At 39.4% G+C, this 18681-nt stretch overlaps 1 protein-coding gene across 2 annotated transcripts; it reads left to right on the top strand.

The window, feature by feature from the left end:
* The first annotated feature begins 300 nt into the window (after positions 1–300).
* Positions 301–11071, top strand: LOC114360455 (nucleolar protein 3). Of its 2 annotated transcripts, XM_028315173.1 has the most exons (9): positions 301–428; positions 824–1191; positions 1468–1555; positions 4634–4820; positions 6851–6993; positions 7899–8022; positions 8497–8609; positions 9470–9500; positions 10865–11071. In XM_028315173.1, the coding sequence occupies exons 2-8, from the start codon at positions 833–835 to the stop codon at positions 9479–9481; spliced, it is 1026 nt and encodes a 341-aa protein (XP_028170974.1). In that variant the 5' UTR covers positions 301–428; positions 824–832; the 3' UTR covers positions 9482–9500; positions 10865–11071. The 2 variants fall into 2 exon arrangements, with proteins under 2 accessions (XP_028170974.1, XP_028170973.1); XM_028315172.1 differs by lacking the exon at positions 9470–9500.
* The last annotated feature ends 7610 nt before the right edge of the window (positions 11072–18681 follow it).

Below are 18681 nucleotides of genomic sequence, written 5' to 3'. Positions count from 1 at the left end.
ACGGAACTTTTCCTCAATTTTCCTGAACAAGAACACTAAATAAACGCTCTATTTCCTCTTTCTTGAGTCTACCAGCTTCAATCAGTATGTTGATTTTTGCCAGCATAGTAAAATAATGTTTTGAAATCTTCCTTATCAAACATTTTGTGATTGTGAGTTTTGTGAGTGAACATCGAACCCGCGACCAAAGTAAAAAACGCGCTCAACCCACTGTGCATTTTCTACCATTGCGTTCGGATACACAAAATAAATATTCGTGTGTAAAATAAATTCTAAAATGTTATTCAAGAATGGCAACACTGATAACCTCACTTTTTAATGGCGGCTGCGCTTGCGTGATGCCGGTTTCGTGTTATTATTGCTTCTAATTTGGCGTCATTTCGTTAGGACTTGTGCTATCATTGATTTTAACTGTAAATAGTTATTCGGTAAGTGAAAACCTGTATTTTATAATATTAGTTTCTGATTTTGATAGGAAGTTACTGTAGTGCGAGTTCACGATAGGTGCTTTCGGTATTTTCCACTCGTAGCAACGCCATGCTCCATGGCGCGTATGGCGACCGTAGGCTCTATTTACCGTTATGGCGTTGCGTCGCATTTTCCCAAATCATGTTTTTGCAAAAATCCCAGTGCACATACATAATTTTGTCGTAATTGCGTTGTTTCGCGCGTAACAAACTTCGTCCTTGAGAGTCGTGAACGGGCGCCAAGTAGATAAATTCGCTCGCGAAAAATAGACTATCATGGCGGGAAACGAGCCGATCAGGAGAGCGTGACCGATCCCGCGTCATATTGATTAGTTCGGTGTTCGTGTTATTTTTAGTGAGTAAAGATGGTCGCTCAGAAGAAAGGGCGCGGTGCTAAGAACCAGGCGGCGAAGGCCAAGGCGGCGGCGGCGGCGGTAGAGGAGCCGGTGGTGCAGGAGGCGGAGGCCGCGGAGCCGGCGGAGGCCGCGGAGGACAACAACGGCGATGCGGAGGCGCCCGAGCAGGCCGACGAGGCCGCCACGGAGCAGGCGGCTGAGGGCGAGGGCCACGAGAACGCCGATGAGCCCAAGCCCGAGGACAAGAAAGAGGAGAAAGTGGAAACTGGTAAACTCCTCGTCGAGAACCTCCCGTCGAGCTACCTCTTTGATTACCAAGAGAAACTCAAGGAGTTGTTCTCGAAGCATGGAGAAGTCCTCGGCGTCAAGTGAGTTGTTTGTTTACTTTTCGGAACTTTTTTACTAAAACATGTTTTTGCTAACATTCAAATATCAGTCCCTGAGTTATCATGATTTTTCTGATAATCAATCAAGCTCTATTTATTCATGTTTGGCCTAAATTTTCTATAATTGAATAGTATAATTTGTTACTCAATATTTTTGTGTAATTTATTTTACTTTGTGTTGCGAGCTGCAAACAGCGCTCATGAGGCAACACCGACTGGAGCGGAGTATTAATGAGAGAAATTTTTCTTTCTTTTTAGACGTGGTCCAATCATTGTTACTGAACTGACCACAACTCCGACATTATCGGCAATAGTCGAATTCAAAAACAAAGAGTCTCTGGACAAGGTAAACAAAAGTTTATTAACATTATTTACTTCTATTGAAGCTCTTAGTAGTAATATTAGTTTAATGGTGCCTTCAATTGGCGTGGCCATGAAGGTGCTTTAAATATAAGGCTAAGATTTTCCAAATTACACCTTGAACTGAGTAAATGTTTAGATCCTGAAGTCATGCAGAATGAATGACTATTTGAATGTTTGAAAAGGCTGGTCTTCTACTGAGACAAGCACCTCTCTTGGATTTGTCAAGTTTCCTAGTAATGATCAAAATTATGTGTCAATTAGTTGTGAAGTAGCAGGTCAGCTGATGCCTCCATGTCCACTTGTGACGTCTTATCTATTTCTGTGTGATATTAGGCAGCAACTAATAATAATGAACTCATTATTTACATTAACATGACAAGAACACCCTATATTGTTTTCAGATGTATTCACTTAGCTTACAGAAACTTAAATTATTAGTTGCTGCCACTTTGCATTAAGCTCCTTCCAGTCCAGTCCATTATAATATGTTTTACCTAATTAATAATTTTAACAAAACAATGTTTTCTTCAATAACTGATTTGGAGTTATGTGAAAGATGTTACAATGGACTAAGGACAACACAACACATTCCAGGAAAAAATAGTATTTTAACTATTGGAATTTATTATAATAATTACAATGCCATCTTTTTCAAATTACTCCTACTATGGTACTTTGTGTCAAGGTGAGTTATCAGATTTAAAAATAATGTTATTTATGAAGCCAGTAATTATAATTGTGTTTGTGAAATTCCATAATTTGCCATCAAACATGGGTCAATAATGGAATGCTATTAAATAAGCTTTAACTGTATGTAAATCAACCAATCTAAATGTTGCTTATAATAATATTATTAAGTAGTCGGTTTTTTATCTTATCTGGTGTACAATGAACTTACTATTTTTTATGAGTTACACAGAATATGTGTTATGATTATTATTTTACATACAATTTGTTTATATTCTGAATGTTTTTAGGGGAGCTTTACAATCGAGCTTAACCCACGAAACACTTACATAATAGGTTAATATTAGATGTATACTTGTTTCTACAACATGGCTATGATTTACTTGGCATAGTGAGATAGCAATTTTGGGTAGTACGATTCGCGGTATACCGACTACTGATACTGACTCATATATTTGCACATGCCCAATGACGTCACGCCCTTACGCATGCGGCGGACGAACATTCAAGAGTGCTTTAACCTTTTAAAAGTTTGGAAGTACACACAATCGTCGACTCTAAGGTTCATACAATACAAATACCTAATAATTCTAACATACACACCTCCCGACAGTTCTGTACATTTTAGCATATTTATACACAAACAGGTTAATCTCGCGCTGATTTCATAGTTACGCTGATTAACGCAAAGAGGTGCGATTACACGGTGCGGTGAATAAGTTGCGCTAAGTTTATGGGTCTGAAGTTAGCTGCGTAGAACTGCGCATGACGCGATTTTCCGGATTTGTGAAGGGGTTCAAGTAAGGGGAAGGGTGACTTTGGCGTCTAAGTGCCTTTTCACACGTTCCGGTTGCTGGCTATCCGGCGCCGGGTACCCGGTGGTGAAGTGTATGGGCATGGTACGGAGCTTTCACATGTTCCGGCGTAAATTAATCCGGCAGGCGGTCGCCGGGTGCGCGCCGGATCCACCACTGTACGTCCGGTCGCCGGGCACCGGTTAGCCGGCGGCCGAACTGACAGTGGTGTATGGAACACGCAACTAGCTTTCACACGCGCCGGTCNTGATATTTTTTTCCGGCGCAGATATTTTCGTCTTCGATATATATTTTTTTTATGCATAACAAGGCAGGTATTTGATCACAATCGCACCTGATGTTAAGTGGGATGCAGTCTAGGATATAAAAGCCACATTGCAATTATTTGTTCACGGTCCATTTTTGAAAGTATGAAATGAACGAGACTGTACTCTTGTCGGCTCTCTAGTCGATACTGCCGTCATCAACCGGAGCGTGTGAAAGCTCATTTGACGCCGGGTAGCCGGCGCCGGTTAGCCGGCAACCGGAACGTGTGAAAAGGGCCTAAAGCTCAAATACAAACGATACGAACGCGATGTTATCTATTTAGACCCATTCATTATCTTGTGCTCCAGTTGTTCTAATAAATGCATGTAGCAACTTAGATAATAAACAGAAAGCAGTTGTCTTTTGGCTTTTGCCACCGGCAACGGATTCTGCGATTGCTTTTATACAATCGGCACCTCTTGCGCGGTAAACAACGTAATTATGAGGTCAAACTTAGGGTCAAGGGTACACTTATGAATTTGGCAAGGTACCGATCGACACCGCAACGTCATTTCTATTTTATGTACGGGATGCCGAATTTATAAGTGTGCTACAAATATTATTTTGTGGACCAATTACACGGGGTCAAAGGTTGAGAAAAACCCGAGAAAAAACTTACTACGTTACGCGCTAGAGTTTAGTTATGCTACAGTCAGAGGTTAAATTAATGTCCTAAAACGGACGGATGAATTGACCTAAAACGGACGAAAATGGCTATAACTGGATTGGATTAGTTACAACAACGCGCCTTCGATTTGCTATTCGCTGTATAATAGCGCGGCAAGAATGTGCGCCCAATGGAAATATATTTTTTATCTACTATACAGGGTTTAGGTAAATGGGTATATGAACCGACACTAGCCCATGTTAACATAATTATGCATATAAATGGTATGGTGAAGTCAGAAATTTGATATCATCGTTTAAATTTTTTAAATGTTCATACAAAATAAAATTTATAAAATCAGATTTGTATGAAAATTAAAATAATTAAAATGATGATATCAATTTTCTGACTTCACCATACAATTTATATGCATATGTTAACATGGGCTAGTGTCGGCTCATATTATACCCATTTACCTAACACCCTGTATATACGATTATATTTGTATCCATACGGCCAATCCTTCCGATTTGAAATCAAAACTACATCCTATCTAAAATCTCGATCTTTGCCCTTGCAATTCTCCCCTAAGACCCCGTGTAACTGGTCCGTACCCCCGCCCCCCGCTAACCGCCGCCTCCCCCAGGCGCTGAACGAGGAGGGAACGGTCCTCGACGGCAGCGCCATCTCAGTTGCGGTCGAGTCGCGCGCCGAAACGGCCGTGCTCGTCGGCGTGCCCTACGAAGCTAGCACGGATTACGTGCGGCTGCTGTTCGCCCAGTGCGGCGAGGTGGCGCATATCCACGAGTTCAGCAAGACCAAGTATAAGATCTGTGAGTGTTGAAATATGTTGTTTTTTTTTTATTTATAGCAGAACCAGCTTTCCGCACGCGCCTTCGCCCGCGTGGTATTTTGTCTGTCACAGAAAAACAGTATCGCGCGCGTCCCTGTTTCAAAAACCGGGATAAAAACTATCCTATGTCCTTTCCCGGGACTCAAACTACCTCTATGCCAAATGGCAATGCCAGATTTTGTATGGAAAGTGGCGTCTTTTTTTTTTCGCGCGGCCATCGACTAAACTTTGTTTTTTGATTACAAAATAGTGTAATAAACCAAACTTACTATGTCATGTATACCTCTAAACTCAGTCTGAACTGAGTTACGAGCATTAGAAGTTTGATGATTTTCATACTAGATTTGCTTTTTGTGCGCAAGTTTTGTAAGAAATTGCCATTGAGTTATAATGTACTACGTACTAGAGAAGACATGNCGCCAGTTGTAATTTTTAAATCGCATCACAGAGTGAAGTAACGAACACCAAAAAACGGCAGAGCGAAGTGATTTCAAATGTTTCAACTGCTACGTTTTTCACTTGTCTAGGAGGGCTAATTTTAGTCTAAGGCAGGGGAGCTTAGATTACATTACAGGAAACGCACAATATAATAAAAGAAAATAATGTAAGTAGCTGAACCTTTTTGCTATTGAGCACCATGCAAATTTAACACAATTTAGCCGATTTCTTTATTTTCACAATCGATTCACAATGTCTATGTTGAGGCGACCGCAGGAACGTCACTATTCGTGCAATCCTATCAATGAAGTACGACATTTTCTGGTGCAGATTTTATCGCCATAAATTATGAAACTTGATAGTCATGGATTTGACTGACAGCTGTCCGTCAAATTCCCGCCCCGCACCCCGCACTGTACATATTTTGTTGGCGATGTCTGTTCTATACGTAGTAATATTACTTCAATGGAAATTGCAACAAAATATTGCGCTATTTTTTTATTGCGCTGATTCTGCTCCATACTGATGTCTGGAGCCTCTAATGGATGATATTGTTTGTTTACACATATAATCTCACTATTTTGTTGCAATTTCTTACAAAACTTTGCGCGCAAAAAGCAAATCTAGTATGAAAATCATCAAACTTCTAATGCTCGTAACTCAGTTCAGACTGAGTTTAGAGGTATACATGTCATAGTAAGTTTGGTTTATTACACTATTTTGTTATCAAAAAACAAAGTTTGGTCGATGGCCGCGCGAAAAAAAAAAGACGCCAATTTCCGGCATTGTCTTTTCATCAAAATCGGTTCAGTGGTTTAGGCATGAAAGAGAGACAGACAGAGTTACTTTCGCATTTATAATATTAGTATAGATAGATATTAGTAGGTATAGAATTATAGATCGGATAGAAGCTCCACCTGCTTGGATATTTTGAATTGTTATGGTCTTAAAAATTTGAACTGGAAATAAGAATTTGAGCTATTTACTTAATTTAAATAAAATAAACGAATCAACTTTAGCATTCTAGAAGTCCCAGTGGACATACCTGAAAGTCGCGCTGTTCAGTAAGCTAGGATACGCTCTTTGATCCTTCTCAGTCCTATCTAGCAAAAAAGATCGTACGTGTACCTTGCTAAAATATCACCGACCAAGTGTACTTGTACGGTGCCAGAGAAGTTGTGGCTGTAAAGCCGTGTCACAGTGCTATGGAAATGTACCGCCTCGGCGCTCCGACGAAGTTAACCCAAGGAAGCGCGTTCGGGCAAGGTTCGCAGGCGAGGCTTGGTTGATGCGAAGTGCGTGCCCATACTGTCTAAAGCCTGATCCGTGAGCACGTAGAATTTTGTCCAATGACCCCAAGCTACCCATCCTTATCGCTCGCGCGTAATTATGTTGCTGTCGCGCTCGTACACTCACTGCGGGCGCCCGTCGCACAGTCAGTAGCTTGGGGTCATTGGACAAAATTCTACGTGCTCACGGACCAGGATTTATCTGTACTTGGATCATCTTCACGAGTATTTGCGCCGGTATTTGGTTTTTACAATAACTAAACTAATTCCCCTCGCCCTGCAGTGCGGGTGACGTTCCACCAGCGCGAGGCGGTGGAGCGCGCGCTGAAGCTGGACCGCGAGCTGCGCATCAACGGCTTCCTCGTCACCGTGTCCAAGTACCGCGACGAGGACGAGCAAAAGGCGCACTCCGCCAACGCCAACAAGGTAACCTCCACAAATTAGCCATTTGTATTGCATAGGCCAATGATGACAGGTCGTGACCCATGACATTTTGCGCGACCTGTCATTCAAAATCAAAAATCAAAATCAAAAATATTTATTCAGTTTAGACCACAAGTGGCACTTATGATCACGCTGATGATGGCGATTACACGCGTTGGTGTGGTTAAAGCTTTATTTATAGTCCCGTTAGCCCCTCGTTCGTTTAGTCCCGGCTCAACCACAATACTCTAGTGGCGATGGGATTCGAACCCGCATTCATCGGATTTAGAGACCTTCACCGTTCAGCTCCACCAAGGTCACAACTACACTACAAAGAGGGCTATCATAGGAGCTCTCATCAATTGACGCCACTGTAATGCCATTCGCTGATATCTACGGTGGCACTGACTACTGAATAGTGTCGAACTGTCGACTTCTTATATTCTTCTGATTGAAATCATCACGAGTTCCAAGACTTTCTTCGGATTATTCAACCTTTAATAGTTAGGTTTCATTTGGGAAACCAGTTTACTCATTTAACGAATATTTTATTCATAGTATAGTCTGGTCTGTGAGCACGTAGAATTTTGTCCAATGACCCCAAGCTACCCATCCTTATCATCATCATCATCATCATTTCAGCCACAGGACGTCCACTGCTGAACATAGGCCCATCCTTATCGCTCGCGTGTAATTATATTGCTGTAGCGACTGGGCGACGGGCGCCCGCAGCGCGTAGCTTGGGGTCATTGGACAATATTCTACGTGCTCACAGACCGGGCTTTAGCTGATAAGGACATGGTCTCCAGTGACTTACAAATAACGGAGTATGCCGCGTGTTGCACTAAAGTACTGATAATGAATAAATGTCTTTTGTATGATATTTTCTAACATTACTTCATCACCAGAACAAGCGGCCGGCGCAGCAGAACCGCAACAACAACGCCAACGCGAACAACAACGCCAACAACCGCCCCAACAACTTCCGTCCGCGTGGCGGAGCGGCTTTCAACGCGCGCGGCAACTTCAGAGGTTAGTAGTTCAATAGTTAATAGTGGATCAGAATTAGAAATGAGTAGATCCGCAGGAAAACCAAAGTAGTCGATATAGCCCGCAGAATTGCTAAACCAAGTAGCTGGGGCAGAAAGTTATCGAGTGGCGATCATGAGCCGGAAGACGTAGTATAGGCAGGCCTCCTACTAGGTGGACTGGTGGACCGACCATTTCTCCATCAACATAGATTATGTTGTGTATAAAAGGCCCGGTTTCCAACAGGTCGAAGCGGAGCCAAGAAGTGTTTTGAATAACCAATCGGATTTCATTATTCAGGAAACCAGAAAGTGATTGGTTATTCAAAACACTCCGCCTTGGTGAAAACTGGGCCTTAGTGACCTGGAAACATTTACAGGAGGGCGCTACTATCGATACTGGGTTATTAGTACCGATTTTTTCCACTTGATGTTTCAGAATCGTTCTACTTTAATAAAGACTTGTATTTCCCTGCAGGCGCTCGCGGGCGTGGAGGCTTCGGCGCGCGCGGCGGCGGCGCCTTCCCGCGCGGAGGCTTCGCCCCCGTCAACAACTACAACATGCCCCCGCAGCCGTTCATGGGCAGGCCTGTACGTACAACACACACACACACACACACACACATACATAGTTTCAAATAGTTCGTGATTCGGGTCATTATCAACTTTTTATCACGAACTAATTGACGGTGACCGTACATGACCATCACACATGTACAGATACGCCCAGAGCCTCAAATGAGGGCTATCGTTTTTATACTTAACAGTTGGCACCCCTGGCGATTGACAGGACCTCACTCTATAGTGGCGCCATCTTGATGAGTGCAAATGCGATAGTCCTCCTACCACTTTAGCGCTCACCAGTTGGTGCCACTGTCTTCGCTACTAGCAAGTGACAGGACCTTACTCTACAGTGGCGCAAACTGGTGAGCGCTAAAACGATAGCCCTCATTAAATGCATGTAATCTATGAAAGTTGATTCCATCTGGCAATGCAAATATTTTGCAGAGCTATTTCAAATATTATGAAGTATGATAAAACAGCCACACAATCACTAGCTGTTGGACATCAACAAAAAAAAATTTCTTCTAGCATGACTGAAATTATTAGACAAGAGATAACAATCTCATAATCTATTGGGAAACTGGGAACTATGGTAATTTAATTCATTACTGTTTAAATATAACATACAAAACAAACCACACAGCATCCATTTTTGTTAATTTATTTTTGGTTTTCATTTATTATTTAATTTTGTCATTTTTAATTTGGTTTTCTTTAGTTTTACTGTATTTTTTTGCATATTCAAAACCATGCTTGTTTACTTTGCATGCTCATATTAAGAAACGAGTGCATAGAAAGATGCGCAAAGAAATGCAGTATGTACCAAATTGCGAAGTAGATAGGGCTGCAAACCTCTTTGCCTAACGTGTTCTGTGCATTCTTTTCAGAGCTACCTGTAGGCTAGACTCCGTGACGCAGGTAAAATGACCTCGGTCATGTCCTATTGCTTATGCCGCGTTTACACGAGCAAATACAACTAATTGTGTAACCTAGCATTTACCTTGATTGATTTCGTTTGCTATACCGTGATTGTCTTTGTGAGCCAGCTATGTGTTCTTAGAAAGCAATTGTAATAGATGTTCAGTAAGAGCTGGGTTGCACCATCTTACTTTAACAAACGTCAAAAGTCTGTCAAACTCCATACAATAAGATCCGGCCACTGTTAAATTATGGTGGTGCAACTCGCTAAGACTTGGAATTCGGGTTATTTGGCACGTTAGATGTGGTATAGCTCGTGTAAACGTGTGGTCGCACACTTAAAACTCTACACCGGATTGGCAACTCGTTGAGAATGTATCTTCCTTACGTTATTCTAATGTTGGCGAGTTAAAGAGTGTGCGTCAACCATTATACGGGTTGGGTGTCTTCTATCGTGGTTTGACTTTGAACTTATTTCACAAGCTTCTTTATTTTATTTGTTTTCACATATTTTCGACTTCTTTTGACTTTTCTATGGAGTGTCATACTAATTGGCGTGAATTTTGCTACTTATTTGATCGTAACATTACGAAAGTTGTGGCAGCTTAAGATACTGTGATGGAGTGCAAATAGTAAGTCTATCATACTCCACTCATAAACATTCGTTTTCAAAACTAGCCGTCAAATTAACTTCGGATCGGCACTGACTTTTCCCTCATACGTAATCTAAAGATTTACTCTGCTGTAGGCAATAGAGAAACATGGTATCTTGCGACCCTTTGTGAGACAGTGTCGATCTTTCATTTTCGGGATAATATGAATGAACTCTGCCCACTCTTGACATAATCATCATAATTATCATAACCGTGCTCGTCTCCAACACATAAAAAAATAAATCACATCTTTTGAAGATAATATTGCAGGCAGCCTATTATTTCGTATTGATATTTATGTGCCATCAACAAAGTCGACACATTATCTTAAAAAATATATCTTGCCTTTTCTCTTGTTTGATTGTCCATTATTTGAAAATAAACAAATGATATGGCGGGGGTTGGATCAAGTCGATGCGAAGAAATATGAGCCTTATGGTGTTCAGGCGTCAACTTTGTTGATAGTACAAGGGTATTATGATGCGGGTAGATATAATAAATATGTGTTCTGTAGGCCTATATTGCGCGCCGCGATAAGCGGTTATCACGCCATTTTATCGATTTTGCCCATACATTTTGACATCGATAAAAGTTATCACGGCGCGCATCTTAGGCCTACAGAACGCTTATTTACTTGCCGGTTATGGCACGGTATGACGCAGTGGGCGTGTCTTTGAGTCAACCATTGTTCTAACTATTGTTTCTCCACAGGGCGGATTCATGAACGACGGGCAGCGGCCCAACAAGCGGCTGCGACAGATGTAACGTGGAGTGGAGTGACGTCGTGTGAGTGTGCCCAGAGACAGTGACGTGTTACAGTATCGGAATTAAATCTAGCTAATTGTATTTACTAAGTACATGAAATAAATAATTGTAAGCTATTGTCTTTTTGACAGGTAATAAATGTAATTACTAACATGTGTTGTTGTCATTTGGTATTTAGTCGTTAATTAGCACTGGTAATTGTAGAAATCCTGAGAGAATATAATTATTAGTTAATATACATTAGAATTGGAGAATGGTTGGTTTAACGAGCAATTAAACGGCGCTACAGTAATAATCATCCGTAGTTTTTTGTAGGGTGGCGGTGAAAAAAAAAAAGAAATTGTCAAAAAAAGTTGATCAAGATTCAAGGCTTAGATTTTGAAAGGTCTACAGTGAGGTGGTGGTAAAGTAAGTCTGTATTGTTGTAATGGTGCCCTGATGGTAGCGTGGTGCCATATTTTACTGCTGAAACGCTATTTTCTGTTGTAGTTATCGATGCAAATTACATCTGGGTACAAAATATTTTAATAAACGTCAGGTATTGCATTCCTTAGTCGCAAACGCAACGATTCGAAAGTATGTACTGAAGTTTGTTATTGCTACACAATACGTGATAAATGTCCTTTGTTGCCTTTTGAAGAAAAGTGCCTCATAAATTGGAAAGGCAAGCGTTCTTAGGCACGCTGTTTTGACTGTGTAAGCTCCGTACGCAATGTTGCAGTGTGGTTATTAGATAAATATAAGTAGATATTTATTTTTAAAAAGGTTACAGTTGCATTAAAAGCCACGATAGCCGAACGGTGAAGGGGTCGAACTGGCCGACTCGTGATCCGGGAAACGCGGGTTCGGTCCCCGCCGCCGCTCGATTATTGTGACTCGCTCACTCATGATACAAGCATATTTAGCTTAGTACGAGGGAGGGGCTAACGGGAGTATTAGTAATTTGTGAAATAACAAATTACTAATAATCTTTATTAAAAAAATAAGTCTAGGCCCTTTTCCCGATTATAGCTTGCCCTACCACCACTTCGGGACAACCTTCGATTTGTGCTGAGAACTGGCGGAAATAAACTGCGAAGAGTCCTCTTTCGACAGGCTTATTTACTACTAGCTTTTGCCCGCGGCTTCACCCGCGTGAAATATAGTTGTCACAGATCGTCATAAATTATAACCTATATGTTATTCTGGGTTATAAACAATAATACTGTAAAGTTTCATCAAAATCGGTTCAGTAGTTTTTGCATGAAAGAGTAACAAACATCCAGACATCCACACAAACTTTCGCATTTATAATATTAGTGAGATAGTAAGAAGTAAGATCATATTAGTAAGATTTGAAGTATTATCATTTCAAGTTATTTATGTATAAGTTTTAGTGGAATGAATGAACTAGCTATGAACCCATTTGTGTAGCTTGGAAACAACCAATTTGGGCAATTATTTAGGTATACCAACCCACTGTACTCAATTATCTTGTGGCAAGATGCGCATACGCGGCGAAATAATTGTAAACAAACCAGTTTTTTCTAGTAAATAATTGAATGTATCCGAGAGTAAAAACGCGGTTATAATAGTTTATAGGCGATAATTACTACTTATTAGCCGAAGAAAGTGTTCGACCGTGTGACGGAGGAATACTGCCGGTTGTCACGGATGTTCACGTTCAGTGTTTGTATGTACCTAGTGGTCAGTTGGTCATACAAGCTGTAAGTTTTTTTTGATGAACGTACGCCGCAACGGATGCAGAGAAATGCATTTTTTCGAGTTTCCGTTGAAAAGGTAGAGGTATTATAGGTTTAGGTTTAAAGAACATTTATTTCTCATTAAAAACATTACAGTCACTTACATGAGAAATTAACAAATTTATGAAGAAATGAAATTATTATGAAGACTATAATCCGGGCCTTTTCAAGGCGAGAGTGAATAGGCACTTACAGGGCAGATATGTACCATCCTAGACTGCATCCCACTTAACATCAGGTGCGATTGTGGTCAAATACCTGCCTTGTTATGCATAAAAAAAATATGGAGTAATCTTTAGCCAATCGTGAGGTAGTAAATCGTCAGAAACGTGTGGTGTATTGTAAGCATAGCACTGACACCTAGCTATTAAGCTATTTTAGTTACAATTATGGTGGATTCTTCGCAACATCGATATTATTAGTAGCATAAATCATGCCTTTAATTTGTTATTTTAAAGAATCAATATACAGGGTGGCCAAAACAGTGAGGTCTAAAAGAAAAATTTAGATTCCTTACATCAAGGTGTACCTAAATCACCCCCATGTATATTATACGATTGTGCTTAGTTTAGGAGATAGAGTTAATTTTGTGATATTTTAAAATTTTATGACCTAGTATGCTTTAAACATTTTTATCTTTTTTTTGGGTTGACTTTTTTCAGATTTCTTTTTTTCGACAGATTTGTTATGAATTGTAGATGTTTGAAAAAAATAATCACCTTCCTATCTGTGATTCAAGATACAAAAGTTTTGCTAGAAACATTAAAATTATGCTTTTATCAGAACACTATCAAATTTTCAACTTAAAAGATTAAGTAAAAAAAAGAACTTCCATAGGTCCAAAACCATTTTAAAAACTGCGCCGTTTCCTGAACATTCATAATAATACAAAAAAAACATGTACTTAATAGGCCACTATTTCCTGTAATCGGTCCACTAAAGTGGTAAGTCGGAGATTCCGTTACATGTTTTTGACTTTCTTAGAGTGAATTAATATTGGGAATCCTCTAAGTTTACATTACGTAGAACAGATTTAAAGCAGTAACTGGACAGAACATGTTTTTATTCTCAACGAGGAAGCTCTTGCCCTTCATCACACCTGGTGGAAACTGATATTGCGTCTTATTTAGTTACTATGTTAAAAAATGTGGAAAAAATCGTCCATGACGGCTTGGACAATCTCAATCAGTCGCGCGGTGGCGCTTACGGAGGACGGACGCATGTCAGTTTTTTGGACGTGACAGTTCGCGATTTGTCGATATTTTTGATGATGACTTTGATGAGTCACAGTATAATAATATCAGTGTTACTGGAGAAAGCTAAAATATTTGATAATTAAGAATTATCAATTTTGTCTACCTATTGAAATTTAAATCGTTCGCATCCTTTTAAACGAAGACTCTACTCATGATACATAGTAAATTCCTTAAATATGAGACAAAACCAATGAGTTAAAATTACATATTAATAGTACCTACATACAATCGTCTTACACTTATTAGAAGAGCACACTGATACAAATAAATAATAAAAAATTAGGTCAGAGGGTCAAATATAGGGGCAGCTGCACGTCACTGAAAGACGATTCTGTTTACTCGGCATCTGGGCTGGAGAACATGAACCCTTGTTTACAGATGCAGATGTGAATGGAGTTATAACTGGACAAATTTTACATGAAATGTTTAACAGAAATCAGTTAAAAGACACATACATGGAATACCAATAAGGTTGCGGAGGGAAAGCTACCTATTATAAACTAGCAGCCGCCCGCGACTTCCCCCGAATGAATATTTACGAACGTCATACAGTAGTTTGTCCAGCGCTGTAGATTTTAACCAATTACGATAGGTAGAGTTCGCTTTTTAGACACGTCTTATTTATTTATTGAAATTTATTTATCGTCATAAGTTAGCCTATATGTTAATCTGGGTTATAAACAATCCCAACTATAATATTATAAATGCGAAAGTAACTCTGTCTGTCTGTCTGTCTGTCTGTTTGTCTGTTACGCTTTCCCGCTTATACCTCGCAACCGATTTTGATGAAATTTGGCATAGAGATAGTTTGAGTCCCGGGAAAGAACATAGGATAGTTTTTATCCCGGTTTTTGAAACAGGGACGCGCGCGATAAAGTTTTTCTGTGACAGACAAAATTCCACGCGGGCGAAGCCGCGGGCGGAAAGCTAGTAATACTATAAAGTTTCAACAAAATCCGTACAGTAATTTTTGCGTGAAAGAGTAACAAACATCCAGACTAGGGATGTTGCGAATATTCGCATCCGCATCCGCATATGCGGAACATTCGCATTGATTTTGACATTCGCATCCGCATCCGCATCCGCACAAATCGACGAGGATCTGATGCGGATGCGGATTTGTAGCAGGTCGCGACAAGAAAGAAAGGGGCAGTCCCGGCGAGTGGCGCGCGTCAACCGAATGTGTTGATTGACCAATAGGAAAGCAATGATATTTGTTTTTGGACCTCAGTGAATCGGTGACGGTGGCGCGTCTTGCTATTGTTTTGTTGTAATTACTAGTGAGTAGTTGTGACAAGTGACAAGAACTGAAGCGTACGTTTGATTTTATTGTGGTTTTTGTTAAGAACTGAACTAACTGTATTGTTTAACGTAATACGTAATACCAGGCCTGTTTATCTCCGCGAGTTTACATCTAAAACAAAACACGCACGATGGCCCACCTACAGGATACTATTCGACAAGGCCTCACATACGAGCGAACATTGACTCACGCACGCGTATTCTTGTGTATGATGGAAGAAACTAAAGAAAATGGTGTACTAAATACTGTGCAGTATTTAACTGCCTAAATAATAATAATAAAAACACAGAAAGTACTTTTTTAAGTTGCCTCAAGACACTGAGAGGTAAATAAATAGTTAATATTATTCATGATAATTCACGCTAAATCATGTATTTCCTCCGCCATTTTCCGCAGTTTGGCACCTCACGTCACATCATTTTACCGAAGTCAGCCCTATAGCTTCGGCGCAGTGCCGAACACTGACGTTTGTCAACAAAATGGTGCTTGACTTTTGAGACAGGCTAAATTACACCATATTGTTAATGACATTGAGCATACATTTTTTTAAATACCTTCGCGAAGTAAAACTTCTGTACGTCGTAGTACTTATTATTATTCTGTGGTAATACCTTCATTCGTATTACGAACCTTAAGTAAAGTTTTATTTACTATTTGGATAAGTGAACTATGCCAACACCTACGCAAAGTAAAATTTGGACGTATTTCAAACCTGTGGACAACGACCGGGAGAAATCGCAATGTAAAATATGGAACAAAACATATTCGTGAAAGGGCCGAACATCATTTGAAATAAATGCACGCTAAGGAGTTTGCTTTGTTTGAAAAAGCAAATAACGAAAAGCTACAGAAAATAAAAAATGATGCCGGTAAGTTATATTTTATGCAATATTTTTTTTGTTAAGTCGGGCGTTTATTATTGTCTGACATCGCTGATTTATCCTTATGATATTATAGTAGTTTTGGGTAATTATATAGGTAGCTATTTAAAAATCTTAGATTTGTCATATGAACTAAAATTTAGCTAAAAGTGTAGTTTAAGACAGTTTTTCAAATTTAATAAGTTATATAATAATTACTAAAAGTAATTCATTCTCTACTTTATTATTAAATAAAAAATGATAAATAAGGCTGTGTTTCTTTCTCTACTAAGCCAACACTTAAGTTTTTTGTACAGATCCGCATCCGCATCCGCATCCGCGGATGTGAGCCTCTTAAAATCCGCATCCGCATTCGCATCCGCGGATGTGGAAAAAAGTGGATCCGCAACATCCCTCAGACATCATGACATCCAGACATCCGAACTTTCGCCTTTATAATATTATAGTAGGATAGGATATTCACAATCCAAACTAATATTTACTATTTAGCATTTACTTACAGTAAATACAGTGTGAGTCACGTTAAAGTGTACATATGAAAATAGATGAAACAAGACCTATTTTTATCGACAAAAAAGAGGTCAAAAAATTTTTGAGATTTTTTTTAAATTTTTTATAGAATTTTTTTCTTCCAATTACTTATTGTAAAGAAAACTTAATAACTTTTAAACTAAGCGGTATATCCTGATAAAATAAAAACAGAAATAATGCTAAATAACAGGCGATACTAAAAAAATACATACAATACACAAAAAATGCCAACACGTAATAAAAAATGATACTTTTTGAAAAAAATCTGCTCTAAAATTCGTGTTTTTTTGGTTATTTGATAAATTTCTCCAAAAAATGCCCCTATAACAGGTAGTTTTTATTGTTGTGTATTATTCTCTATCGTATTATCTTTGTAAAACCAAAAATTGCATGTCTCTATCCTTGAGAATATACACAATTTTATGAAGAAAAAGCATTTCAATTCGCAACATATCAACACGCCTCTTCGAGTTACGAGCATCGCAGCAACATTGTGGTCCTTCGAGCCGGATTAACTACAGAAAAGGCTCGGCGACCCGTGGACTTTGTGCAACTCCACACATCGCAAGGTGAAGAAAAGCCGTCCAAAACGTGCATAGAGGACGAAGACTGAGGAAAGGCACCCGGTTAAGACGTCGTGAAAGTCTGCAGCAGGTCTACAAACTACAAAGCGCATTTCGGTACGGCCAGCCATTCTTTCCCTAACCTGCCTCCCCAGCTTCTCTTGTGTTGATACTGTGCTTAATTTCTCATTCCAGTGCTTGCATTCATCCATTCAATCTGTGCTACGGCATCTAGCATCCGCCTACACACCAGGATTAAACCGTATTTCCACAAATCACCATAATGACATCAGAAAAGTCACCGTTTAAACTTGCTCTCTCTGAGCCAAGTGACAATAATGTGCTTAAGGAGTTAGTCAAAACACGGGGAATTCTAAAGGGCAGGTTAACGAGAATGTCAAATTACATAAATACTCTCGTTAATCAAGATTTACCCGTTCAAAAACGCATAGATTTAAAGTTACGCATGAAAGGCATAAATGACTTGCTCACTGAATTCAGCACTCTTCAAACACGAATAGAACTAACTGTATCAGACTCAGGATTAGAAGAACAATTAACACAACGCGATCAGTTTGAAGAGAGCTGCTACAGTATCCTAGCCCTATGTGAATGCATTCTAAGCTCATATTCAGAGGTCAGTGAATCTTCTAAGGTGCCTAGTGGTTCATTACAATCGATTAAATTACCGACTATAAATATGCCTACATTTGACGGTGTGTATGAGCATTGGCTCGAATTTCGAGATACCTTTGTTTCCCTAGTGCATAACTCTAATGAAATCTCGAACATACAGAAATTAGTTGAAAATTTGATAGTGTTCTGATAAAAGCATAATTTTAATGTTTCTAGCAAAACTTTTGTATCTTGAATCAAAGATAGAAAGGTGATTATTTTTTCCAAACATTTGCAATCATAACAAATCTGTCGAAAAAAAGAAATCTGAAAAAAGTCAACCCAAAAAAAAGATAAATATGTTTAAAGCCTACTAGGTCATAAAATTTTAAAATATCACAAAATTAACTCTATCTCCTAAACTAAGCACAATCGTATAATATACATGGGGGTGATTTAGGTACACCTTGATGTAAGGAATCTAAATTTTTCTTTTAGACCTCACTGTTTTGGCCACCCTGTATGTTGCACTTACAATACCTAAATGAAAAATTAATTACGTCCGACATATTCTGTGAAATCCGTACTTATATTACTACATACACTTTCATAAACAGTTGCCTAACTTGTGGGTAGTTATTTGATTGACTGCCCGTTTTCACCATCAATCCCTAATTTTTAAGTAAGTACCTAACCCCTTTGAAAACAAAATTCCTGTTACGTGTTAGTTACCATAGAGGTCCCTTGAAAATTAGGGTGCAGGTGCTCTAACCTGTTGGCATTTTAAAATGAACACCTGTAATTAGATTACCCTGAAATAGAAATTGTGGAACGATAGCCACAAGCGACCCTATTACCGCGGAGAGCGCAGT

The sequence above is a fragment of the Ostrinia furnacalis genome, unplaced genomic scaffold, assembly GCF_004193835.3.
Source record: "Ostrinia furnacalis isolate ACB-3 unplaced genomic scaffold, ASM419383v2 OfSCF5051, whole genome shotgun sequence".
NCBI lineage: Eukaryota > Metazoa > Arthropoda > Insecta > Lepidoptera > Crambidae > Ostrinia > Ostrinia furnacalis.
The sequence above is the reverse complement of the archived record's forward strand: the minus strand, read 5'-3'. Positions and strand labels throughout refer to the sequence as shown.